Raw genomic sequence first — 26,224 nt, 5'->3', positions numbered from 1 at the left:
GCAGCCTCCCCTCACCCCTGCACACTCAACCTCTCCCCACAGCCCCTTCCTGTCCCCGGCGTGCCCAGCCCTGCCGACATTACATAGTCGTTCAGTCACTAACGTATGAACAAATGAATATATTTTCATTTGGCTTTGGGTTTCAGCCCCACTGCTTTAGAATAATGGCCCAAGCTATTAAGCTAACGGTTTGGTTTACAAGCTCTTGTGCTCCGAGCGCGGGGATCAGATCCCTGTCTTTGTGGAAGACTAACCCTGCCTGGGTCTCCTGGGCCCCTGGCTCCCTAACAGGAGCAGAAGACGGGCGGCGGGCGGGGGATGGATCAGAGTCAGCCAAGCGGCGACACCCAGAGATGCAGCTGCTTAGCGAAAGCTGCTGAATCTAAGAAAAGGATTTTCTTCCCCACCTTTAAGCTGCCTTACAAATCATTGCTGGCTGGGAACTTAACTCTCAGTTAAACCCTGCAGCGGGCTCCTAGCCCGTCCACCCCGGGGCCTTGCATGGCTATCAAAGGAAAAAAAATAAAAAAGGACGGACCATCTCCCCCGAGGCCCGTGCAATCCCAAAGTCGCAATGTCCAGTCCAAGGGAGGACAGGTGCCCGATCGGCTGTCCCTCCCGGGGTCTCTGCCCTGCGGATGTATTTTAAGAACTCCGTCCTCTGTCACCTCGGAATACGCCTTGTCCTGTGTCACTGCGTAGGGCACCGAGTGTGGGAACGAGATGTGTCACCCGCGGAAACAGAGCGACGGGAGGCATGAGTCAGCCGACATTTCCTCCCTACATGCCGACGCTGCCCCCACCACAAACCCCTCCACAAGCCGAGGAGGTGCCTGGCCCAAGGGGTGGGTAAAAGCGGCCACTTCATTGGTCTGACATCACCCGGCACCTCAGAGCTACGGAGTTGGTGGGCGCCTGCTCAGGGTGTGACATTGCTGCTCAAATGGCCGGAGCTGCCGGCCCGGGGGGGTGGGGAGGAGGGAGTGGGGGTGGAGGAGGGAGTGCGGGCAGAGTGCGGGCAGGGTAAGAGGGGCACAGGCCAGGTTCCTGGGGCAGCAGAGAGGTCCAGCCTGGCGCCTCTGACAGGCCCAGTCCTGTGCCTGGGACGCCCAGGCCCTAATCCTTCCACTTCCCAGGAGTTCCCAGTCAGACCCAGAGGGCGCATCTCCCGCACTGGATGAGAAAATACTGGGCCAGGCCAAAGCCAGGACCCAGGAGCTTCATCCAGGCCTCCCATGTGGGTGCAGGGGCCCAAGTACCTCCACCATCCTCTGCTTCTATTCCAGGCAGATTGGCAGGGAGTTAGATTGGAAGTGGAGCAACTGGGACTCCAACCGGTGCCCATTTGGGATGTCAGCATTGTAGGCGGTGGCTTACCCCATTGTGCCACAATGCCAGCCCCTGGCACTCATTTTTTTTTTAAGATTTATTTATTCATTTGAAAGTCAGAGATAACACAGAGAAGAAAAGGCAGAGAGAGAGAGAGAGAGAGAGAGAGATCTTCCGTCCACTGATTCACTCCCTAGTTGGTTGCAAGGGCCGGAGTTGTGCCGATCTGATCTGAAGCCAGGAGCCAGGAGCTTCTTCTGGGTCTCCCATGCGGGTGCAGGGGCCCAAGGACTTGAACCATCTTCTACTGCTTTCTCAGGCCATAGCAGACAGCTGGATTGGAAGTGGAGCAGCAGGGACTCGAACCAGCGTGCTTATGTGATGCTGGCACTGTAGACTGCAGCTTTACCTGCTACACCACAGCGCTGGCCCCTCATTTCTCATCTCTGGAGATAGAGCCTCATGGGAACTCAGTAGGCTTCAGGGTCCCCGATTTCTTCTTCCAGCTCCTCTCCAAGAGCCTAAGCCTTCGATGGGGATAAGGAGAACCCCACAGTCCTTGGGGAGGGGTTAAGGCACCTGCCACCTCTGGGGTGACTTCCTCCACGTCGCTCTCCAGTTCCTCCGTCCTGCTTGTCAGCCCTGTCACTAACACGGTTGTGAACTGCCTGAGCCGTGAGCAGCGGCATGTTCTAGTGGGTAACCACCATGGGGTCAGTGCAGGTGCGCCCAGCTGAAGTCTGGCCAGTGCCGGGGGACAGGAACCAAAGGCTGCACGCAACAAGCAAAGTGCACCGCCCCAGGGAGCAGCACGGGGGAGGGAGGAGCATGAAGGGAAGTTCCTCCGGCCCAGCCCTGCCTCTCCTCCAGCAGTCCCGGGGCGAGGTGCCCTGGAGCCGAGCAAATACAGCTGGGCGGTTTGACCCAAGTCCGGGGGCTGCAGGTGCCGAGGGAAGACGTGGTTCTAAAGATGAAGTCCCCGGACGGCAGCAAGGGTCCCAGCAGCTGCTCCACACCAGGTCCCTCTTAGGTGCTGCTCTGGGTCTCTGGGGAATCTTCCCATTTCGTGCCACTGCTCTCAATAACCCCATGTGACAGCAACGAGGCCCAAGGTCAACGGCGAACAAGTGTCTGTCTGGCCCCAGGTCTCCAGACCTGCAAGAGCGGATAAGGACGGAGGACCTGCCACAGAGGCTGGGGCAGGGGGTTAATGGCAGGAGCCGGCGGGGAAGTGAGGGGCGACCAGGAGTGGGGCTTTGATGGGTGTCCAGAGGGTTGTGACTGGCTGGTTAAGCCTTTGCATTAACCACACTTCCCACTGCCCTAAAAGCTTTCAGAGCTGGAAACCCCCCGAGCATCTTTTAAATTGTGGGGGGGGGGGGGGGGACTGGTGCTGTGGCATAGCGGGTAAAGCCACCACCTGCAGTGCCAGCGTCCCATATGGGTGTTGGTTCAAGTCCCGGCTGCTCCACTTCCGATCCAGCTCTCTGCTGTGGCCTGGGAAAGCAGTAGAAGATGGCCCAAGTCCTTGGCCCCTGCACCCACGTGGGAGACCTGGAGGAAGCTCCTGGCTTCTTCCTGGCTCCTGGCTTCAGATCAGCCCAGCTCCGGCCGTTGTGGCCAACTGGGGAGTGAACCAGTGGATGGCAGACCTCTCTCTCTCTCTCTCTCTCTCTCTCTCTCTCTCTGCGTCTCCTCTCTCTGTATGTTACTCTTTCAAATAAATAAATAATTCTTTAAAAAAAATAATAAATTGTGGTTTTGCCCCAGGACTAGAGAAGAAATAGACTGAAGTTCATGTATTCAGGCTTTGCTGTATCCCAGCAGGAGGCAGGGGAGGGGATGTAGCCTAGTGGTTGACACGGCTTGGAACGCCCACATCCCATATCAGAGTGCCTGGGTTCAAGTCCCAGCTCCACTCCACACTCCAGCTTCCTGCTAATGTGCACCCCAGGAGGCAGCAGGTGATGCTCAAGTCCTTGGGTCCCTAACACCAAAGCGGGAGACCCAGATGGATCTCTCAGCTCTTGGCTGGACGGCCCAGCCCTGGCTGTAGTGGGTGTTTGGGGAGTGAACAAGCAGGTGGGCGTTTTCTCTGTCTCTCTCTGCCTCTCAAATTACAATAAGAAAAGAACGTAGTGAGAGGCACAGGGCACAGTGGGAGGGCTGAGTCTGTGCCTGCAGGTCCCACCTGCCTACCGTGGATCCTGCCGGGGAGGCCCAGGGCAGCCATGCGTGTGAAGTGCTTGGGCTACCTAGAGGAAGCTCCTGGCTCCTGGCTTCGGCCTGGTCCAGCCCTGGCTGTTGCAGGCATTTGGGGAGTGAACCAGCAAATGGAAGACCTCTCTCTCTCTCTCTCTCTCTCTCTCTTTCTCTCTCTCTGTAACTCTGTGTTTCAAATAAACAAATCTTTTTTAAAAATTCAGAGGAAATGGCACCAAGCTCTGTCTGTTCGTCGTCCCTAAGGACTGTGGACGGCTCTAGAGCCTGGAGGCCCCAGCCCAGCGTGGCCAGGAGGTCACACAGGCACGGCTTCTCTGTTTTCTCTTCTTCTGGAGGCACAAATCCCCTGATGCGGTCTCCACCCCTGTGACCTCCCCTGTGTCATTCCCAAGGGCCCCGCCTCCTGTATCCTCACACTGGCGGGCAGGGCTTCAATATCTGCGCCGGGCGGGGGTGGGGGAGACCCTGTCCCATCCACAGCGACGTATTTTCTCAAGTTCACTCAGAATCTGCCCCCTCCCAGCGGCCCTCCTGGTTGTTTCTTGCTTCCGGAGTGCTGAGGAGTCAGAGGCCACCACCCCGTCTACAGGACAGCTCTGGGGATGCCCGGAGTCAGACACTCCTTCACAGATGCCCAGAGTCCAGACCGCTCCTTGGGGCACCCACCCACCCATCCACCTGTCTGCCCGTCTGTCCACCCACCCACCCATCCACCTGTCTGCCGTCTGTCCGCCTACCCACCCATCCACCTGTCTGCCCGTCTGTCCGCCCACCCACCCGTCCACCTGTCTGCCGTCTGTCTGCCCACCCATCCGTCCGCCTGTCTGCCCGTCTGTCCGCCCACCCACCCGTCCACCTGTCTGCCCATCTGTCCGCCCACCCACCCACCCATCCACCTGTCTGCCCGTTTGTCCGCCCACCCACCCATCCACCTGCCTGCCATCTGTCCACCCACCCACCCGTCCACCTGTCTGCCGTCTGTCCACCCACCCACCCATCCACCTGTCTGCCGTCTGTCCACCCACCCACCCGTCCACCTGTCTGCCGTCTGTCCACCCACCCACCCATCCACCTGTCTGCCCGTCTGTCCGCCCACCCACCCAGCCACCTGTCTGCCGTCTGTCCGCCCACCCACCCGTCCACCTGTCTGCCCGTCTGTCCACCTACCCACCCACCCATCCACCTGTCTGCCGTCTGTCCACCCACCCACCCGTCCACCTGTCTGCCCGTCTGTCCGCCCACCCACCCGTCCACCTGTGCCTCTGTCTGTTCATCAGCCAAGCTTGTTGGGGAATAGTGGAGTTACCTCGAGACTTTTGGCGGAATCCAGGACATGACATATGAACATCCTCGCTGTCTAGCTGAGGACAGGTAACCCTAATATTCCCACTCGTGACTTGGCCACGTCAGCCTTGTCAACCGCGGAAGGGTCGTTCCGTCCTAAAAGGTCCCAGAAGGAATTCTTCCTGCCCGTGATTGCCAGGAGAGGGAGGGGGAGCAGCCTCCCCGGCAGAGGACCCGACCCCGTGGGCCGAGGACGCCGAGGCTCCGAGCGCATCCTTGGCTTCCCTGGCACCTGCGCGGAAGTCGTCCCGCAGCCTCCAGGAACAGGCGAACAGGTTCGGACGGGCCCCGTGTGAGCAGCACGGCAAAGGACTTAATTTGCAGGCGAGCACAAAATCAAAGACTGTCAGCCGAGGAACCCCGTGCCTGGCTAACCACCTTGTGCTACCTGAGAAAGCTCTGTCAGGGAAATTTCCAGAGAAAGTAATTAGGGAATCCCCATTGCTCAAGTTCAGCAGCAACATTTGGAGTCTGACGTCCATCAGGGCTGGGGTGGGGGCGGGGGGCTCCTCCCAGCCTGATCCTTCATCAGCGTGCGCCGGGGAGGTGTGTGAAGGCACAGGCAGGTGTGCGTCCCCCGGCTCTGCCTAACACGCCCCTCCAGCGCCGTGTGGGCCTACACGTGTTGTCAGGGAAGCAGTGAACAGCAAACGAGATTCCCACTTTGTGAGCCGGGAGCGAGATTAATATACAAATATATAGACCTCCACGAGCTCTGGCAAGTGCCAATTAATATTTATCAAGTGCCCACAGCGCGCGCGGTGCCCACAACCAACGTGCACAGCCTGCGGGCCCTGGCATGGGGCGTCTGGGCTCTGACTCTCGCGCTGATGGATGCTCGCTCGCTCGCACGTCGGGGGGCACCTGCCCGGCTGGGGGAACCCCTGAGCAGCTGTGCTAATGTTACCCCAAGTGGCTGCTCCTCACCGAGTCACGGCTGCAAGACTCTAGCCGGCCTCAGCAGCGCTGTGGCCTGCACCAGGGACACTGCTGGACACCAGCCCAGGTCCCCGGGGCCGTCTCCTTCACAGGCCCCTGGGAGGAGCCTCTATCAACACTTCTCCACTGACTCCTTAGCTGTCACTGAGTGTCAGAGACAGGAAGTCCCACCCTCCCACCATGACCTTCTACGTCCTGATGTTCTAAGTGGGGTGGAGTTGGGGGCACCCCCGCCGGGATATCCCACCACCCTGCCGAGACCCCTGCATCCAGGCACCTCAGGACCCCCTCTCAGAAGGTCAGAGCCACCCAGACGCCGTGATCTGAGCTCTGGGAAGAAGGGGGGACCCCTCCCCCGCCTTTCCTGGCAGCTCAGCTCTGAAAACAGACCCCAGCACGCTGTGAAGTCCGCCCCTGCTCCCTGTTCACTCCTCTCTCAGTTTTTGAAAGATGCAAAGTCTGGAAAACACACAGGCTCCTGTACCCCTGGCCCCGTCACACCAGGGGTGGGGAGCAGGGCTGGGGGCGGGGAGAGACAGAGAGAGAGAGAGAGAGAGAGAGAGGTGGCGGCTGGGGTGAGCGGCTGACGGCCTCCTCACCTGGCCCCACAGTGCACCGCCTCCAATTAAATCAAAATGGTTTGTTTTTAATGGTCTTTTACACTGACAAGTGGGCGATCATTTTGGGCCCGGGAGCTGTCAGGGAACTGAGGCAAATCCTCTGTTGATAATGCCCAATGCTTCCAATTAGGAGCCAGGCCGCTCCTGGCGCGCTAACGATTCCCCAGCCATCCCCCAGGCCCCTTTGGCGCCGGCTGCTTTTTCTCGCCTCCTCCGCCACAAATTACTGACACAAAACGGAAGGGCCCGCGCCTCCGCCGCCACGCCAGGCCCGGGCCCTGTTGGGTTTAATGAGCCGATGGAAGTCGCGTGGCTCCGGCGCTAAATTCTTTTCTTGTTTGACAGCTGCTTGGCTAAGGCGAGTGTTGACCTTATAAAAGATTTAGTGTTTCTCATTATTTTCTGTCAAGCTTCACAAGTGATGGCTCGGCGGTTATCATTTGCATCCTGGGGTGTACGTGTGTGCATGTGTGTGTGTGCGTGCACACGTGTGTGTCTGTACGAGAGAGAGAGAGATGGGGGCTCCCAGGTGGGGCTGGGGCACGGCCCGGGCTCTTTCGCCCCCTGCGTCCCGTTTGACCCCTGCCGGACAGCCTCCAGTGGAATGTTCCGCAGCCGAGGCTTTCAGACAAGCCCCGGTGCGAGATGCAGGTGACGGGCGGTTGGCGGGCTTCTGACCTCCCAGGGGAGCCGTGGTGGGGACGCGGGAGAAAGCCCCGTGCTGCCCGAGAGCAGTCAAGTCCCAGAGGCGGTGGGGCCACAGCCCGGCAGGGACGCTCGCTGGGCAGAAAGACGATCAGAGCCAGACTCGAGGCTGGGGACAGCCGAGGGCCACCTCCAGACTTCATCGGGGCCTCCGTCTTTCGTCACCGGGGCCGTGGGAAGGTCTTAAAAAGTGGGACCATTACAAACAGCGCAGGCATCTTCCCCTCTGGGGCGACCGTGGGAGGCGTTCGTTGTTCTTGTCTTGTCCTCGCAGCCACGCTCCTGAGCTCCAAGCCTTCCCTGTCCCCACTGGCCACTTGTCCCTTGGCTTTCAGTGTCCGTGTCCTGCCCTCAGCCCCACCAGCCGCAGGTGATGGAAGAGGCAGAAGAACACATGGACATCCTCTCCCTGAGGCTCTGAGTCCGTGTTCACTGTTGCTATCACGGGAGCCACTGTTTGGATCTCTTAGAGCAAAAAACGCGACCCAACTCTCACTCTCGTGCCACAGCAGACCTTGCTAATCGATCACTGCACTGTTCTCATGAGCCCAGATGCAGCCTTAGAGCATTTCCTGACAGAACTGGCCATCGGCCACCACCAGGCTGTTAATAGAGCGCCTGCTCGACTTCCTGCCATGAAAGAGGCCGTTTAAGTGAAAGTTGAGTATTCCTGGAGTGCTTTACTTTTTGAGGCTACACTAGGGTGATATTCACAGGGGTGGGTGTTTGGCACTGTAGTTTAAGCATCACTTGGGGCAGCAGAGTGGGTTCAAGCCCTGGCTCTACTCCCAATTCCAGCTTCCTGCTAGATGCACACCTTGGGAGGCAGCAGGTGACAGCTCAAGTCCTTGGGTCCCTGCCCCCCACATAGGAGACCCGGATGGAGTTCTGGGCTCCTGGCTTCAGCCTGGCCCAGCCCCAGCAGCTGTTGTGGCCATTTGGTGAGTGAACCAGCAGTTGAGAGATATCTGCCTCTTGTCTTTCTCTCTGTCTCTCTGCCTTTCAAATAAATAATAATAATTTTTTTAAATATTTATATAAAGAAAATAAATATTGTCCATTACACAAAATTGGGTAAACTGGACTTCATCGAATTTAAAAGGTTTTCTGGCTGGCACCGTGGCTCAACAGACTAATCCTCCGCCTTGCGGCGCCGGCACACCGGGTTCTAGTCCCGGTCGGGGCGCCGGATTCTGTCCCGGTTGCCCTTCTTCCAGGCCAGCTCTCCGCTATGGCCCGGGAAGGCAGTGGAGGATGGCCCAAGTCCTTGGGCCCTGCACCCACATGGGAGACCAGGGGAAGCACCTGGCTCCTGGCTTCGGATCAGCGCGATGCGCCGGCCGCAGCGGCCATTGGAGGGTGAACCAACAGCAAAAAGGAAGACCTTTCTCTCTGTCTCTCTCTCACTATCCACTCTGCCTGTCCAAAAAAAAAAAAAAAAAAAAAGCTTTTCTGCTCCAAGTGATACTTTGCAGAGAGTGGGGGCGGGGTACAGGAATTTGTTACAGTAGTCAAAATGCCCCTTGGGTGTCCCCGTCCCGTGTCAGAGCGCCTGGGTTCGAGTCCTGGCTCCACTCCCAGCCCCACCTTCCTGCTAATGAAGGCAGCAGGTGAAGGCTCGAGTTCTTGGGTTCCTGCTACCCATGGGGCAGACCCGGTGGAGTTCCTGGCTCCTGGCCTTAGCCTGATCCAGTCCTGGCAGCTGTGGGCATTTTGAGGAGGTAGCCAGTGCATGGGACCCCCTGTCTGTGTTCAGTGCCCGTGACCCATCCCAACCCTTGCTCGCTGCTACTCAGAGGAGGACCTGCCCGGGGGCTCAGCTGGGCCGCCCTGGGGCTGGTGTGACCCCGGAATTCCCCTCTGCCACCGTGACTGGCCCACTAGCTAGGGCTCTCTGCGTGGCTTCAGGAAGCAGCAGATCCCTTCTCCTTGTCAAGGCCGTGAAGGCCCAGCCCCCTTGTGCCCGAGTCACTCCCGCGGCCCCACAGCCAGCAAGCTCAGACCCGGACCCCTGTGCTGGCTGTGCGGGGCGGGGCCTCTCTGGACTGGCCTCCAGAGGCCCCGCCCCTGCCTGCCCTCAGAGCACCTTGCTCCTCCCCATCCACCTGCCCTGGGCCAGGTTCTGGGGCTGGCACTGTGGCTCAGTGGGTAAAGCCACCACTTGCAGTGCCGGCATCCCATATGTGTCCCCACTGCTCCACTTCCCATCCAGCTCTCTGCTAATGTGCCTGGGAAAACAATGGAAGATGGCCCAAGTCCTTGGGCCCCTGCACCCACGTGGGAGACCCGGAAGAAGCTCCTGGCTCCTGGCTTCGGATCAGCCCAGCTCTGGCCGCTGCAGCCGTTTGGAGAGTGAACCAGTAGATGGAAGACCTCTCTCCCTCTGCCTCTGCCTCTCTGTAACTCTGCCTTTCAAATAAATTAATTAATTAAAAAAAAAAAAAAAGGCAGCAGCCACGTCGTGGGGAGGCCCTTAGATGCTCCTTGAGAGCCCAGCGGCAGGGCGGGTCAGGCTCTTGTCCTTGGTCCGTCTATTTCTGAACCGCAGAGAAATGAGAGCCAGTGGCAGGATAACAACTTAGGGAACCAGCTGTCTCCGGAGAGCTCGCTGCCCTCGTTAATGACTTAAACTTGAGCCTGTCGCCCCCAGAGTGCGGGGCCGGGCCGGTGCTCTGGGACGCCTCGTGCGGGTCTGTGTTCTGCTGGGGCCTTTGACCTCCAGCCGCCCCGGACTTGAGGGAAATTGCTGACCTGGGACTGATCCACAATGTTCAAGGGTGTCTCATTAGAGCAGACGGCCTCTCAGCCTCCCGCGGAATCTCCCTCCAGTCACCTGCGCGCTTGTCACTTTTCAAAAAACCTACACTGAAATCCCTATGGCTGTCATTTCTTTCCTCCTTCTTCTTCCTTTTTTTTTTTCCCCTAGCTCTTTGTCAGATTTCTCCCTTTCTTTTAAAAATACGAATCTGGCTATTTTTTTTTCTCAAATCTTTCCTTTGCCTTCTGGGTCCCCTGCCCGTGGCAAGGGGGTGCTGCTGGGCCCTCGTGAGGCTAATGAGAGGGGACCAGGCAGGGTGGATAAGACACCCCTCGGAGCACCGGCATCCCAAATCAGAGTGCCTGGCTTCCAGCCCTGGCTCTGCTGCCTCCAGCTTCCTGCTTCTGGGAGGCAGAAGGGGCGGCTCAAGTGCTTGGGTCCTCACCATGCGTGTGCGCGATCTGGATGGAGTTCCAGGCTCCTGGATGCAACCCAACCCTGTCCTGGCTGTTGCAGGCATTTGGGGATGAGTCAGCAGATGAAAGATCTCTCTCTCTCTCTCTCTCTCTCTCTCCTTTTCAAATAAAGACATAATTGTTTTTAAAGACGGGACCAACTCAGCCACTGTCGGCCGTGGGATTGGATCAGAGGCCTGGACTCTCACAGGCCCCATGGAAAAGCTGCCCACGCACACACACACAGCTTCTACCTGCAAGGCCTGACCCTGGGGAGGAGGCTCGAGGGAAAACCCTCGCCTTCCCCCGTGCGGAGCCCCAGCCTGTGGCTGTCTGACCCGCCAACCTGTGGCAGGGGCCTCACGCTAAAGGAGCCAAGGGCGCAGCCAAGGGCACAGCGACCCAGCGAGGAGGGCTGCCCATGCCGCACCGCCGGGCCTTGGGGGTTGTCTTGGGCACTGCAGTGAGGGTAAGCCCGGGGAAGCAGGAGGTGCTCACGGGGGAGAGGCGGTTCCGAAAGTCCACGGGACTCCAATGAGTGAAACTGTGCAACAGCCGTGAGGGTGTGTGTGTGTGTGTGTAGGGGGTGCAGGCTGTGGGCTCCAGTCCCTCTGCCCTCCTCCCTCACCCAGAGTCTCCCTAGCCTAACATCCCCTCCCGGCGTGCTCATACTGAACAGCGACAAAGGCTTCTGGGAACTTGCAGTGTCTCTCCAGGGGCAGCTGGATTTGCGCGTGTGCCTGAGACACACAGGGTCTAGATTTTTCCTGTAAATGACATCATGCTTATACATGATGAAAACTCCTACAAGTTTTCTTGTTTTTAAAAAGGCTTCGTTGATTTATTTTCATTTTATTTCAAAGAGAGAGGGAAAGAGAGCTCTTCCATCTCTGATTCACTCCCCAGATGCCTGCGCCAGGAGCTAGGAGCCAGGACTCAGCGCAGGGAGCAGGCCCCTGAGTGCTCGCGCCGTCGCCTGCTGCCTCTCAGCGTGTACATCAGCAGGAAGCTAGACTGGAAGTGGAGCCTGGATTGAAAGCCAGGCATCCCAGTGAGGATGCGGGGTCCCAAGTGGCGTGGGAATCCCTGCACCTGTCAGGGATTTTTTTTTTCTGGTTGCAAGATGTGTAGGTGTTCGTGCAGATAGACCTGGAGTGGGGCTTCCCTCAATGTCAGCTCCGCGTCTGCCCGCCCCCCCCCAGCGCCCGCCCCGCAGCGCCTGCCCTGACCATGCAGGACTGCTGAGTGCTTGGAACTGAGTCTTCACTTCTACGTAATTTTAGTTCATGGAGATTTTTTTTTAATATAATTTTGCTCTTCATGATAATGTGGTTACTTTTTTTTTAAGATTTTATTTATTTATCTGAAAAGAAGAGTTACAGAGAGGCAGAGGAAGAGAGAGAGAGAGGTCTTCCATCCAATGGTTCACTCCCCAAATGGCCTCAACAGCTGGAGCTGTGCCAATCCAAAACCAGGAAGCCAGGAGCTTCTTCCGGGTCTCCCACGTGGGTGCAGGGGCCCAAGGACTTGGGTCATCCTCCACTGCTTTCCCAGGCCACAGCAGAGAGCTGGATCAGAAGTGGAACAGCCGAGACTTGTGCCGGCGCCCATATGGGATGCCGGCACTGCAGGCGGTGGCTTTACCCGCTACGCCACAGCGCCAGCCCCAAGTTCATGGAGATAGAAGTGCAGCCCTCATTTCAACCCCGGGCCCAGTGTCCGCCCCGTGGATTCCTCACCTGCTGTCCCCCACTGAGGGACGTGAGGTTGTCCCCCATCCCTGAAGGTCCCTTACGTGCATCTCAGCGGATTTTTGAGACTTTTGGGGTGTGTGCACGCACCTCAGAAAGCTTGTGGAGAGGGTGGGCACTTGGTTCAGCTCAGACCCAGGACGGCAGCAGGGCACCTGCATTCCATGTCAGGGTCTGGGTTCGAGGCTTGGCTCTGCTTCTGACTCCAGCTCCCTGCTGGGGTGGGTCCCTGCCACCCGCTCGGGAGACCCAGATGGAGTTCCAGGCTCCTGGTTAGGCTTGGCCGCTGAGGGCCTCGAGCAAGTGAGTCAGTGGATTCACTCTGTCACTCTCTGTCTCCCTGGCTTTCAAATAAAATGAAAATAAATAAGTGAATAATTTTTATAGTTTATGGTAAATTGGATTTAAAATATGTTTATTTTAGTGCAAAAATGATTTGAAGTCCATGCAGTTTTTTCCTGAACGTTCTAAGACAGCTCCCGTGCACCGATTTCAGTTTTCTTACACCAGGAACTTTCTGAAATGCCCTCCCGTAGATGTAGACCAAAGGAAAATTCCTCGGGCTGGTCTCACTTGGGAGGGTGCATGGGAACAGTGACAAACAACACAATGCAAAACAAAACAAAACAAAACAAGGATTCAGGAACCCCACAGACCCTGGGAGCAGGGCCCCCAGGCAGCCTCACCAGTTGCCCAGCCTCCTGCAGCTGACGGGGGCTCTCGGCCTCGGCTCCCTCTGGGGGGCCCATGCAAGGGCAACACGTGGTTCCTGGGGCGCCCTCGCCCTCGGAGCTGGCGCCACACCCCCCTCCAGTCAGTGCCCTCGCTGGTACAGTGTGAGTGTTCTGGTTTTTTTTTTATATATATTTTCTAAAAGATTTATTTTATTTATTTGAACGGCAGAGTTATGGAGAGAGAAGGAGAGTCAGAAAAATCTTCCAGCTGCTGGTTTACTCCACAAATGGCCACAGCACCGGAGCTGGGCCAGACTGAAACCAGGAGCCAGCAGCTTCTTCCGGGTCTCCCACATGGGTGCAGAGGCCCAAGCACTTGGGCCATCTTCTGCTGCTTTCCCAGGCCACAGCAGAGAGCTGGATCGGAAGTGGAGCAGCCGGGACTTGAACTGGCGCCCATATGGGATGCAGGCACCAGCTGGGACTTGGGCACTTTTTGCTGTGCCTGTTGGCCTCAGAGCTCCCCCCCATGACTTGTCTGTCAGTCTGTCTGTCCTGCCGGTGCCCCTGACCATCTCTTCCTCACCTCTGAGTCTGCTTGCTTGTCCTCTTCCCAGGGCAGTGCCGTCTGGTGCCCGGTGTGGGTTGCAGCCTCTATGTCGCCAGCTCTGTCCGATCCGGTGCTTCTGTTTACATCTGGTGCTGCCGGAGGAGAGGAGTCCATGGTGTAATTCATAGTTTCACACGCGTTGCCAGCCCCTGGATAGCAGAGGTTTTCCAGTTCTGCCCGTGACCTGGTGGCCAGCTCAGTGCTGGGGCGTAGTGGAGCAGAGACAAACACCCATGCAGTACCCCTCACTGACGGCCATGTCCCGTCCCCCGGCCCGGGACCCCTCACTGACGGCCACGTCCCGTCCCCGGCCCGGGGCCCCTCACTGACGGCCACGTCCCGTCCCCCGGCCCGGGGCCCCTCACTGTCGGCCACCTCTCGTCCCCGGCCTAGTTCACAGTGGGCTCCCCATTGAAAGTCCCCTCAGGCAAGCAAGCCCAGCCGCACCCCCACACACGCCACAGGGGCCATGCAGGCGCAGTCCTCAGGGACAAAATGAATTCAATTAGGAATCAGCACACCACGGCCAAAGATCATCTGGGACCGGAAAAGCGCTCCGATGCGCAGCTAACGGATCAAGGAAGAAATCGGGCGGAAGTCAGAGAACTGAGCAAAAATAAACGTGGGGCGTGGCTGGGGGAGAACTTAGCGAGAGCTGAGAGCCGCGGCTCCTGGGTGCTGTATAAACGCTAATGTGAGGGGGAGGAAAGATGCCGAGGGAGTTAGCTAAGCAGGCAGCTTTGGCCTCGAGGTTAAGCTGCCCGCGTCCCCTCCAGCTCCGGCTCCTGACTCCAGCTTCCTGCTGGTGCACCCACCTGGGAGGCCTGGACAGTGCTGCCCGCTCCCCTGGCCTCAGCTTCTGCCCAGCCCTGGCTCAGCCCGGCCCATCGGGGGCATCCGGGAGTGGACCGCTGGACAGGAGCTTGTTCCCCTTGTCTGTTTCTCAGGAGCGGCACAGGTGCAACCCAGGGGCGGTGGAGACCGCAGCCGGGCAGCCTGGGCACCGGGGAAAAGGCTTCCCGGTGGATGCGCCTCTGGTTTTCCATCTGTGTTATGGGAGAGTGGGATGTGAGGACCCCAGGTTCTCTCCTAACCCCAAGGTTCTGGGGATCTTTTATGCCGATCTGGTTGCAGAGAGGGGACCCCGGCATTGATTCCAAACCCCTTTTATGTTCCAGAGGCTGCTCACCCCCGCCCCCACCCCGCCCACCCTGCTGTCCCCTGGCCGCACTGGCCCACTGTCCTTGCCTGTGGTTCACCCAGCACCTCCCACCTCGGGGGCTTTGGCACCTTCCCCCTCCATTCCTCTGGTCCTGGCCTGCTCCAGGTCCTCCCTGGAGAGACCCGCCCGCCCCGGTCCACAACCTCAGCGGCTCATCCAACACCGCGTGCACAGCGTGCTGGCGCGGGCTTCCCGGACCCCCGCAGGGCATCTTGCGCTCGATTTCCATTGTGCGATGCTGCCTGCACCAACGGGGCCAGCGCCCGCCACTGCCTGGCTCCCCGCACTGCTGGCTGCCGGCGGCGCTCGCTTCTTATTTACCTGCATTGACCTTGCCGCCGCTCACAGCCTCATTCAGCGAAGCTGTCTCCTGCCAAAGCCACTGCAAGGCCTAGCTGCGGGCGGAGACAGACGCAGATGGCTTAATTTAGAAGGAATCCCTCGCCCTGCAGCTCTTCACCCGTTGACTCCAGGGGCCCACGGGGCCGGGACCACACAGGGGCTCGGGGCCTGGCTTGTGACCAAGGTCCTCATCTGGGCCGGAGCCACGAGCTCGCTTGTGGGACGCGAGCCACGACCTTGCTGCTGGGGACTGTCCCTTGAGCTGCTCACTGGGCGTTTGGTAAGGGACCCGGTGCTTGGTCACGAAGAGCTCAGGCCCCACGAAACCTAGGACAAGTGTCTGAGCCTCCTGCGACCTCTACTGTCCTGTCTGTAAAATGGACACAACAGGGGGCCGGCCATCCCAGGACGCCCAGAGCGTGTGTGAAATGAATGTGCAGGGTCCAGCTAACGCTGCTGTGATGAGTCAGGGCTGTTGACGCACCTGGCGGCTTGGCCTTCCCAGCGTCCTCTCTGCTGACCACTGCCTTTTGGTTTGGGCCTTAGGGGTTTCTGGGCCGCAGAATAGGCCCATTCACCCTGGGGTGGACGTTCTTGCTGGAGGCAGCTCTCGGGAGAGGTCCCTGGACATTGGTTTTCATGTCCAGGCTTGGCGCCCCGCTGAGCCCTGGGGCACCTGCCCCTCCTGCCTCTGCTCCCCCCTCAGCCCAGCCTTCCAGGCCATAATCAGGTCCCACCCGGCCCAGAAACCTGCCCGGGGCCAGGTGAGTTCTCTGCACATTTACTCATTCACCCATTTGTTCACCCCCTCCAACCTTGTTTACAGCTGCTTGAGTTCCAGGTCCTGGGTAGGGGCCCCTGGGGAGTGGGACAGGAGCAGACCTTGCCAGGTGGACGCGAGCTCGCCACAGTGGGAGAGGCCACACGATGTGTGTCCTGCCCCCGGCCCACGGCCTCCCGTGAGCCCAGTGCTGCTGAGGACCAGGAGGTGCCAGAGTGCACTGTCCAGTCAGGGAGGGAGTACCCACACCTGGGGGACACTGTGGATTTCTGACGTCCGAGGCACGTGTGGTTCGCGGTCTCTGGCATGTGGCAGGTGCACAGCACTTGTTTTTAGACGCATGGACAGATGGACGTGCCTCCTCCGTGAAGGTTCCAGGGGAGCGGGGCCTACAGTCAGGATGGTTTCTCTTTGAAGCTCTCTGCCATCCACGCAGGCCCTGGCTGGGCAGCTCCTCGGGTCCCAGCTCCTTCGTGCCCCCTCAGGGAAGGGTGAGAGGAGGTGCTACCCCCTCTACACCTCTCCCTGTGGGTGCCCTGGGGATGCCCAATCCCACGGCCCCAAACGTGGTGGCTCAGAACAATAGGAGTTTAGCCTCACAGTTCTGGGGGCCGGAACTCAGCAGGGATGCACCCTCTGCAGCCTCTGGGGGAGAGGCTCTGAATCCTGGGTGCCAGGATCCTCATCTCTGCCCCCGTCTCTCACAACCACACCTGTCAGTAGCCCAGGACACTCTACGTCCAGATCACATCGGCAAAGACACCCCCACCCCCAACAAGGTTACTTTCACAGGTTCTGGGGGCAAGGACAAGGCCATATCCTGGTTTCACCGAGTGCCAGGGCCAAGGCAGCCCAGCGCTGGGACCCACCGCGACTCATGGCAGCAGAGTGGGAGGGCAGGGCCCAGGGACTCAAGGCAGAGGAAGTGGGCAGCTGTTTCGTGGGGGTCAAGTTTCAGTTGTGCCCAGCGGTCCGCCCTAGAGATCTGCCATGCAGCGCAGGCCTGCCGGTGCGCATCTGCATTGTGCTCCTAGAATGTTCGAAAGAGAGTGGGTCTCACGTTCCGCGTTCTTGCCAAAAACAAACAAAAACCCAACAGGGCACTAGGAAGCCTTTAAGGCGACAGATGTTTTATTACCTTAATGGTGGGGATGGTTTCGTGGGAGTTTGCGTATGTCCGGACGCGTGGAGCTGTACACACGGAATGTATACCGCTTCCGGAGATCAAGTCTACCCCCGTAAGGCTATGAAGTTTTCCACAGGGCTGGGGTCGAGCCTCGCAGTGCAGGTGCTCCCAGCCCCACGGCAGAGTTGCTGGGTTCCAGTCCTTGCTCCACTCCCGACTTAGCTTCCTGCTCACCCACACCCTGGGAGGCCACAGTGATGACGGAGTAACTGGGCTCCTGCCACCCACATGGGGGACCTGGATTGGGTTCCCAGCTCTTGGCTTCCATCCCCAGCTGGGCTGTTGCAGGTATTTGGAGAGTGAACCCCAAATGGGGGCTCTCTCTGTCTCTCAAATCTAAAAAGAATTCAAAATTTTACAAAATTTGACAGTGACATTGTAGCAACATGGAAAGCTATTGTAACAATGTTAAGCATCTTGTGAAATTGCATATAAATGACTACAAGTCTAGAAAGTATGCATTGAGTAAGACGCCTGTGTTCTAAGAGACAAGACCAAGCAAAGCAAGTTGGCGGCTGGGCACCAGGGACAGCACTGTTGCCAGTCTGAATGCCCCCAGACCCGGAGACCTCAGAGTGGCAGCTGCCTGGACGGGAAGAGGACAGCGCTGAGTGCCAGTCCCGCAGGTGTCAGGAAAATCAAGCCTTTTATTCCTGTCTACTTTTTTAAAATATACATTTTTTTTTTAAACAGGCAGAGTGGATAGTGAGAGAGAGAGACAGAGAGAAAGGTCTTCCTTTTTGCCGTTGGTTCACTCTCCAATGGCCGCTGCAGACGGCGCATCTCGCTGATCCGAAGCCAGGAGCCAGGTGCTTCTCCTGGTCTCCCTTGGGGTGCAGGGCCCAAGGACTTGGGCCATCCTCCACTGCACTCCCGGGCCATAGCAGAGAGCTGGCCTGGAAGAGGGGCAACCGGGATAGAATCCGGCGCCCCAACCAGGACTAGAACCCGGTGTACCGGTGCCGCAAGGCAGAGGATTAACCTGTTAAGCCACAGCGCCAGCCAAAATATACATATTTATTTTCTTTATGTGAAAGAGTGTGTCAGAGAGAGGGAAAGACAGAGAGGGATCTTCCGTCTAGGAATTCATTTCTCAAATGTCCACGATGGTTAGGGCTGGGTCAGGCTGAAGCCAGGAGCCAGGAACTCCACCCGGGTCTCCCACGTGGGTCACAGGGACCCGCATACTCGGACCATCTTCCACTGTTCTCCCAGGGGCATTAGCAGGAGCTGGATGGGAAGTGGAGCAGGCAGGCCCGTTTCCCATGTGGAATGCAGGTGTCGCAAGCAGCAACTTCACCCGCTGAGCCACAGCAGTGGGACAGCTCCGCTGCAGGCTGTTTTCCCCGGCACACGGTGCGGGGACTTCTCTCTTCTCCATAACCCACTCGGGGGGTTTTCTGAAACTGAAGATTGAGACGAGAACAAACTCACGGTTGATCCAAGTGCGAGGTGCTCAGCCCTGGCGCCCACGTGGGCATCTGGTTGCTGTATGGGCCTCTGCCTGGATGACTGGTAGCTTTGGGATTGGGAGCAGACCCCTGCTGGGGTCAGCAGAGCCTCAGACAATTCCTAGACGCGCCCCCACATCCCCAACCCGAGGCTGGGGCTGATGCCAGGAAGCTGCAGGAAATGGGGTTCATGAAGGGACTTCCCAAGGGTCCCCGAGCTCCCCAGGGGACTCGTGAGCACTGGGCTACCTGAGGATCTGTCCCCTAGAGAGTAAGAACATGGGCACTCTTGGCAAAGCTGGGTCCCCTCTCCACCTGCTTCTCCCCGCTGGTCTCTCACAAGCTCCCGTCGCTTCTGCCTCCTTCTCTTGTCGTTGGGCCGCAGTGGAAGTTCCAGGAAGAACCCGGAACTTAGAGCCCGAGTGTCCCTGCCACCGTTTCCCCTGGGAGTCAGCCCTAAGCCAGCTGCTGCTCTGGGCCTGGGTCTCCGCGGCTGTGCCCTGGCTCCAGCCCCCCAACCCCCCGCTCCCCACGTGAACCCTCTCACGGTTCCTTGTCTCAGGCCCCAGGGCTCAGCTAACCACCCCCTGGGCAGCGCCACCCAAGCCTGAACTCCCGCCCAGAGCTTGGGGCTGTCCGGGGACCCCAGAGCCCTGGGTTCCCCTGCGAAGCCTGCCCCCTGAGCGAAATCCCAGACACAGCCCCTGACCAAGGACAGGGGACACTGAGCTCAGGGCGTTGGCCAAGGCTCTGGCCAGGCATCCTCGGGTAAGGGTAGGGTGTGGAGGCAGAGTCCCCAAGGAGACTTTATGACTTCAGGACACCCCTCCCTTGAGGCCCCGCCTCCTGAAGGTACCACCCTGAACCCAGTCTTGAGCGCTGGGAACTTTTGGGGTCATTTGACATTGAAACTATGGCCCCGCCCCCACCAAGGCTGGTAGGACCACCACCCCCTCTCTGCCCAGGAAGCCTCCCCACAGTGTGTTCCCCACCTGGATTCCAGCCCCGCCCCTCTGTCAGTCACCAGGAACTAGCAGGTGCAAAGCTCCACTGTCCCCACACAAGACACACGGCTGTGCTCCCTGCATATGGGCCACACACACACGAGACCGAATGAAAGGACAAATCAGCGCATAGCTTGGCAAGGGAGCCAAGGCCTCTCCGCCTGCTCCGGGCTGAGACCCTGGCCTCCCTCGGGTCATCCTCACAGATCCCGTCCCGCGAGGCTGCGCTGCACAGCCTCACGCGTTTCAGCGGGCACTGGAGGCAGGGAGTTTTCACCTCCACTGCGTCCCAAGGGGAGGGGCAGGCTGGATGCTCCCCCTCCTGGGGTCTGTCTCCCTCACAGGGGCCAGGCAATGGCTCCCTGAGCTCCGGTCCAGGTGCGGTTCGGGGCCACCCCCTGCAGGCTCTCAGACACCGCAGCCTCACATCTGCACCTGCTCCTGTGTCTCCCCCTTGCAGCTCCGCGGGACGTGGCAGGGAGAGGGAGCACGCGGCCCGGCCTCACCCACCGGCTCTTCCCTCTGTCCGCAGGTGGGCCCCCGTCTGGATACCTTCCCCACGGAGGCCGATCGCCAGAGAGCGCTCACAGCGCACCGAGAGGAGTGTGCCGTGCGCCAGGGGACCCTGCGGATGGGCAACTACACCCACCCCTGAGTCGCCACCGGACAACGCAGTTCTCGCCTTCCTGCACTGCCTCCACCCCCACCCCACCCCACCCCACCCCCACCCCCGCCCCTCCCCGCAGCCTCTGCACTGCCTGGACCCCCATCCTGGTCTCAGCTTAGCTGTTTCCAGTGAGAGGCTCCGCTCCATCTTAGGTTAACAACCCTGGTCTTACCCTAGCCCCAGGCCACCCCCTGCAAGCTAGAGCTCCCTTCCAGGGCCTGCCCCACCTCCTGCGCTGGGCCCTGTCACTCAGGAGTCCTGGGCTTGGGGAGGAGAGAGCCCTCCCCGGGCGGTCTAACCCCAGGCCCTCTTCATGCTGCCTTCCCCCACGAAATATTTGCTCACTATTTTACATTAAAAATGCTGTTTGGCAGCCCCCTCTGATGTCTTTCTTTGGAAACCAGGAAACCCGGAGCCTGTGACCCTCCACCCCTCCCCAAATGTTGATGCTCAGCCTGGAGCTGTCCCTGGGACTCCGGACACCCATTGCCCGCCTGTCCTGGCCACTGCGGCCCGCCGTCTCTACCCTGCACGGCCAGCTCACTCCTGGGTTTCTTTCCCACCAAGCTCTGTCTGGAGTGAGACTGCGCCCGGTGCCAAAGCCAAACCCTCCTTGCTCTATCTGCTCCACTGTCCACTCCTAACCCACGCACAGGCCTATCTGTCCACCTCCACCCCCGTGACATCTCTCTGACCACCATCCTCATGCCCTCAAAGCCCACTCCCCACAGAGCGGCCCTAGGACTCTCAGCTCTGCAGCAGAGGGGGCCGAGGCCCCGCCCTCCCTGCCCCTGCCTCCCTCTCGCCACTCACCCCTGCCTGATGCTTTGCACTTGGGCCTCCTCCTTGTCTTTGTGATCCTGGCTCTGGGGGTGGGCCTTTAGCCTAGCGGTTAGCATGCCTGCGCCCGCACTGGAGTACCTGGCTTCAGTGCCTGGCTCCAGCTTCCTCAGTGCACACCCTGGGAGGCAGCGGTGATGGCTCACCCACAGGAGAGTCCTGGAATGAGTCTCCAGCTTCCGGCTTCAGTCCCCACCCAGCCTGATCACTGTGGGCACTTGGGGAGTGAGCCAGCAGATGGAAGGCCTCTCTCTCTCTCTCTCTCTCTGCCCCTTGCCCCCTACTCTGTAACTCTGCCTTGAAAATAAATAAAATAAATCTTTAAAAAAATTATTTAGGGGCCGGCACTGTGGCATAGCAGGTAAAGCCACTGCCTGCAGTGCCGGCATCCCATATGGGCACTGGTTCGAGTCCTGGATGCTCCACTTCTGATTCAGGTCTCTGCTGTGGCCTGGGAAAGCAGTAGAAGATGGCCCGAGCCCTTGGGCCCCTGCACTCACGTGGGGGACCCAGAAGAAGCTCCTGGCTCCTGGTTTTGGATCAGCCAGCTCTGGCCATTGCAGCCATTTGTGGTGTGAACCTGTGGATGCAAGATATCTCTCTGTCTCTCCCTCTCTGTAACTCTGCCTTCCAGATTAAATAAATAAATCTTTTTAAAATTTTTATTTTAAAAAAGAGCCCCAGTTGAGTTCCCACCAACCCACTTTACTCTGCACAACTCTTGAACCCCGTCAGCGTTTGTTCACATCTTTGCTTCTCAGAGAAACCACCCTGGATCGGGGATCTGAGATCCCAGAGCCCCGGTCCCGGGGGTCAGCACAGGAGAGGGGTCTTCCCAATGTTCACAGGAAATGTGGGCTGTGAAAAGCTATGCATGGATTTCAAAATTCTCACACCCAAATAAACTCACCTTCATTCCATTTTCCCACGAACTCTGCAGTCCCCTCCTAGGTGCTCAGTGACATCTGGGGAGTGGCCTCTGTGACTCCCACGGCTTCCCCCAGGCCACCCCCGCCGCACCCGGGAGGCTGGCCTGCACCAAGTCCCAGACCTGAGCGGGCTTCCTGATTGGAAGCCAACTCCGCAAATACCACCTTCAGAAACCCGGCTCCGCAGGGCCTCCAGAAATCCCACCGCACCCATGCGCCTCCCAGCACCGGAACCAGAGGGGATCAGGCCTCCTCGTTCACTTTGGCCAAGCCCTTCGGGCCACTGGAGCAGCAGAGTGCAGGGGTGGGCACTGATGGCTTGGGAGAAGGGAGCCCAGCTCTGCCTAGGAGTTTCTTCTCTCTCTCTCTCTCTTTTTTTTTTTTTTTTTTTTTTTTTTTTTTTTTTTTTAGATTTATGTCTTTATTTTGAAAGAGTTACAGAGAGAGAAGGAGAGACAGAGCAAGGTCTTCCGTCTGCTGGTTCACTCCCCAAATGGCTAGGGCTCTGAAGCCAGGAGCCAGGAGCTTCCTCCAGGTCTCCCACGTGGGTGCAGGGGCCGGCACTTCCCAGGATGCGTCCCCAAGCTGGTACCTGCCTTTAGAGAGTGGATGCTGTGGTTAGCAGGGGCCTGGCACTTTTAGGCACAGGGAAGTACAGATCGGCGCCTTCTTCCTGCTATTTAAACCCATCGGGAGCTTGGCGATACCCCGGCAGGTGGACACACTTGGAACGAAGTTCACTTATTTGCTGTGAAATCTGCTATGGAGAGAGGATAGGGGCACATCAGGAAGCCAAAGAGTTTCCTTGGGGGGACCCAGCATTGAGCTCCGTCCACCAAGAGGTGGGGCAAGCCTGTTGCCTGCAACCGGCCCTGGACCCAGCGGAGTGACCGGCTCAGCCAGAAAAACTCCAGGAAACCTTTTGTTTCCCCAAGCACGTTCTACCTGCACCCTGGGACTTGCTGGGCTGGGACCGGAGCCCTGGGAGCAGCTCCCAGCCTGCCCTCTGGGGTGCTCCTACCCCCGGTGCCCCAGGTCCGTGCCACGCTGGCCGCAGAGCCCCTCGGCTCCTTGTCCAACAGCGCCACCCGCTGGCGAGCCAGAGTCGGAGGTGGCAGAGGATTGCAGCACTTCCCTCCCGGCTCCCCCCTTCTCCTTCAAGATTCAAGCCCACACAAAGCCCCAGGCCGCTTCCCGCCTGAGGCCACCTCCTGGGGTCTCCTGTCACACTGGCCAATCCCCGGTCCTCCCTGGACTGATCCTTGCTGGGGACCATCAACAGCTTGCCCTTTGTAATGCAGGACAGAGCCCTCCAAAGTCCCAGCCCCTGGGACATCCCCATCTCAGCTGGACAAGAGATGTCCAACAGAGCCTGTGGCCCTCGGTCCACGAGGCCAATAAACTACCCCATCCACTGCTCACCCCAGTGCCTGTCCCACTCCACCCCAGCTGGCCGCAAACTGCTCAATACAAGGTGGGTAGAAATGGGGAGAGCTTGGCTTTCCACTCCCATCTCCTAACCACACAAGTGCCACACAGGGACGGGCGTCGTTGGAAGGACCGTCTTGTGTCTGTTTTGGTGAAGGCTCCCACTGGCTGGCATCTGGGAGCATTCTCCCTTCCGGGCGGCTTTCTTACAACCCCCCGCTAGCCAGACAGAGCGGCGTAGGGAGCAGCTGGTCCCCACTCTCCTCTGCTCTGCTTGGCAGTGTGTGAAGTCCTCTCTGAGGTGGGGGGACAGCGCCACGTGACGGGCACTTGGCGGGTTGGGTTGCAGGTGGAATTCTGAGCACGGAGATGGAGCCTTTGGCAAAAGCACGCACCAAGACGCAATGGCCTTGAGGAACCATCTAGAACCACCAGGAGAAGACGAGGAAGTTGGGGGGCAGCAGCAGCAGGTCCCGCTCCCCTTCCACGCCACCCCCACCTACCACAGTCTAGTTCCAGATTTTTAAACTGGGTCTCACCCCACCCCTCCACACACACCCCCTCCCTCTCTCCCTCTCTCCCTCTCTCGCTCTCTCATATCACCAGACAATTAATCATTTTCTTGGCCGGAAGAAAGGAGAAGGGGTTCTGGAGTACGACTGTTGTGAGGATTTCTATCAGAGATGGTAGCCACGAGCCAATGGCCATCTGCGCTCCTTGCTTGGCAGGGGCCCCTAGCATGGCCTGCAGGCCACACAGCCAATCCCAGTTCCCAAGGAGAGAGCCCTGGACGCAGGCAGGTGCTTTGGCTCCCTGGTGCCCCACCCTGGTGCCCCACCTAGTGCTGGCTCAGACCGAGCGCACCCAGGGCCCCAGAGGAGCCACATCCCGGGGTGGGGGGGCAGTGGAGGTGGCAGTGGCCGCGGACCCCAGCGCAGGTGTCCACGTGAGCCTGCACTGGAGCTAGGCAGGTCTAGGCGTCCAGCGGGGCACCTCCCCTTGCATTTATCCCCAGACGTGCCTTGTGCTGTCTTTCTTTTTGCCTGGGAAACTCTCTGATGCTTGCAATCACCGTTAAGGGAAAAATTTTTTTTTAATGTGATGGTTTTTAAATACAGATTCCTAGGACCGAATGCAGGTCGGTTAACAGCTTGAATTGACAAAAGAAGGAGATTCAGGTGGAGGGACGGACACCACGCATTCTGGGAGCCCCTCCCGGGATGGAGCGGCTCTGGGAGACTCTCCATGGCTCCGGCACTGCGCTCTGTGCCAGCAGCAGACTGCGCGCACTTAGAAGGAGGGAAGGGGGGGGAGGAGGAGGGAGGGAGAGGAGAGACGGAAGAATTTGCTCTCTTAGGAGCTCCCTGGAGCTCTGGGCGACACACAGGTTGACAGCAGTATGACCTTGAGGCCCACGGACTGCCCACCTCCGTGCCCAGCGCATCTGCTGTGGAGCAGGGACCTGCTGGCACCCAGGTCTGGCGTGCACCAGCAGAAGCCGCCGCCCCGCTCCACCACCGCCATGCCGCCGCCGTAAACACCGGTTTTGGAAGGGGGCCTGGGCGAAGGTGGGGCTGGGACCCTGTGGGAGAGGGGCCCCAGCCCGCGGAAAGCAGATGCAGCCGTTCGTTGTTGGCAAGGCTCGCTCACCAAAGCCACGCAAAGCGGGCACCGGGCACCGTCACTGTCTTAGCGATGGAAACAAACAGTGCATGGGTGGTGATGGACTTAAAACAACAAAGCGGTCATTGGCTCCAAGTCCCGACTAGGGTGAGGTGCTGGCCCAAGGCCCAAAACTGAAGGCATTGCCGAGAGACTCCAGATCCCGAAAAGCCATGTTTTAATACCGATTTTTTAAAATTAAAACTTAACAATTCACAACAGATAAAGAATCCCCACGTTCCAGATAAAAACTTGAGAGACTCCAGGGTCTGAGCCGAGCCCTTTGACCCAGTTCTTCAGAACTTACATAGCGGTGTTGTGTGAGCACAGAGCTGGCAGTTGGGCGGGGCTGGGCAGGGAGGGAGGGAGGTGGGGCTGGGGCCCAGGCTCCCGGTCCATCCTCAGCCCAAAGCCGGCCCCAGCCCCAGGAGGAGGGGGATGTGGCCCCATCGGCTAGCATGCCTGGCCCCCCCACCCCTGCCCCTCACCACGGTGCTCTGAAGGGAATGCCCACCCCTGCCCCCCACCCCCCATCCTGTCCCATCTCTCCAGGGACTGTATAGAGTGCCCCGTCCATTAAGGGACTGGGCGGGCAGGGCTGGAATTTGAATTTGAAGCAAGAGAGGGAGGAGGAAGCTGAGAGCGGGAGGGAGGGCGCTGGGGCCCAGGACGGGGGACTTGGCCCTGGCACAGCAGTTCTGGGTCCTGGTTAAGACCAGTGGCCCTGGGAGCCTGGCCCTGGTCACAGTCCTTTCCTTTCCTTCCTCTAAGGCCCCAACCGAGCCCCTGCCAGGCCCTGGGGGAGGAGGCCTTGGGGGAGGCGGTCTGTCCCTGGCTGTCTGGTGGGGGCTCAGGGAAGTTAGAGACCTTACCACGGGCGGGGGTGGGGGGTGGGGGGCTGGATCACACCTCAGAGTCCAACCGGGCTTCTTTTCCAACGGGTGAGGGACAGGCAGGATCTCCCGTGTGCTTAGTAAAAGGGTCAGTTCCTGGGCCACTTCCCGGCTACACAAGAGCACACGAACCAAGGCCGAGCTCAGGTGGTGGAGAAAAGCGAGAGGAGGGGGCCCTGGGTGGAGCTGGGCGTCCCTGGGCAGGGATAGAGCTCAGCTGGGAAGAGGGGCTAAATCCTCGCGTCTTAGAATAGATGGTGGTGATTCAGCACCAGTCGCGTGGTGCCCGCGCCCGTTAAGTATTCCTGGGCTCCAGGAGCCGGCAGAGACGGCTGCAGCTGCGAGATGTCGGGGCCCCCAGTCCTCCTCAGCCTGGAGCCTTCCATGGCCGTCCCCTCCGGGTCCTCTCCC

At 59.1% G+C, this 26,224-nt stretch overlaps 1 protein-coding gene across 2 annotated transcripts in view; it reads left to right on the top strand.

Moving 5' to 3' along the window:
- The window catches only part of CFAP77 (cilia and flagella associated protein 77), a 131,979-nt gene extending 111,930 nt beyond the window's left edge, over positions 1-20,049 (top strand). For both annotated transcript variants that reach the window (XM_062206874.1, XM_062206873.1), the window contains one exon: positions 19,927-20,049. In XM_062206874.1, coding sequence (XP_062062858.1) covers positions 19,927-20,049 — 123 coding nt within the window. The remainder of the gene's footprint in view (positions 1-19,926) is intronic.
- The last annotated feature ends 6,175 nt before the right edge of the window (positions 20,050-26,224 follow it).

This window comes from Lepus europaeus, chromosome 12 (assembly GCF_033115175.1).
Source record: "Lepus europaeus isolate LE1 chromosome 12, mLepTim1.pri, whole genome shotgun sequence".
NCBI classification, from domain to species: Eukaryota; Metazoa; Chordata; class Mammalia; order Lagomorpha; family Leporidae; genus Lepus; species Lepus europaeus.
This window is presented reverse-complemented; position numbering and strand designations above follow the sequence as displayed.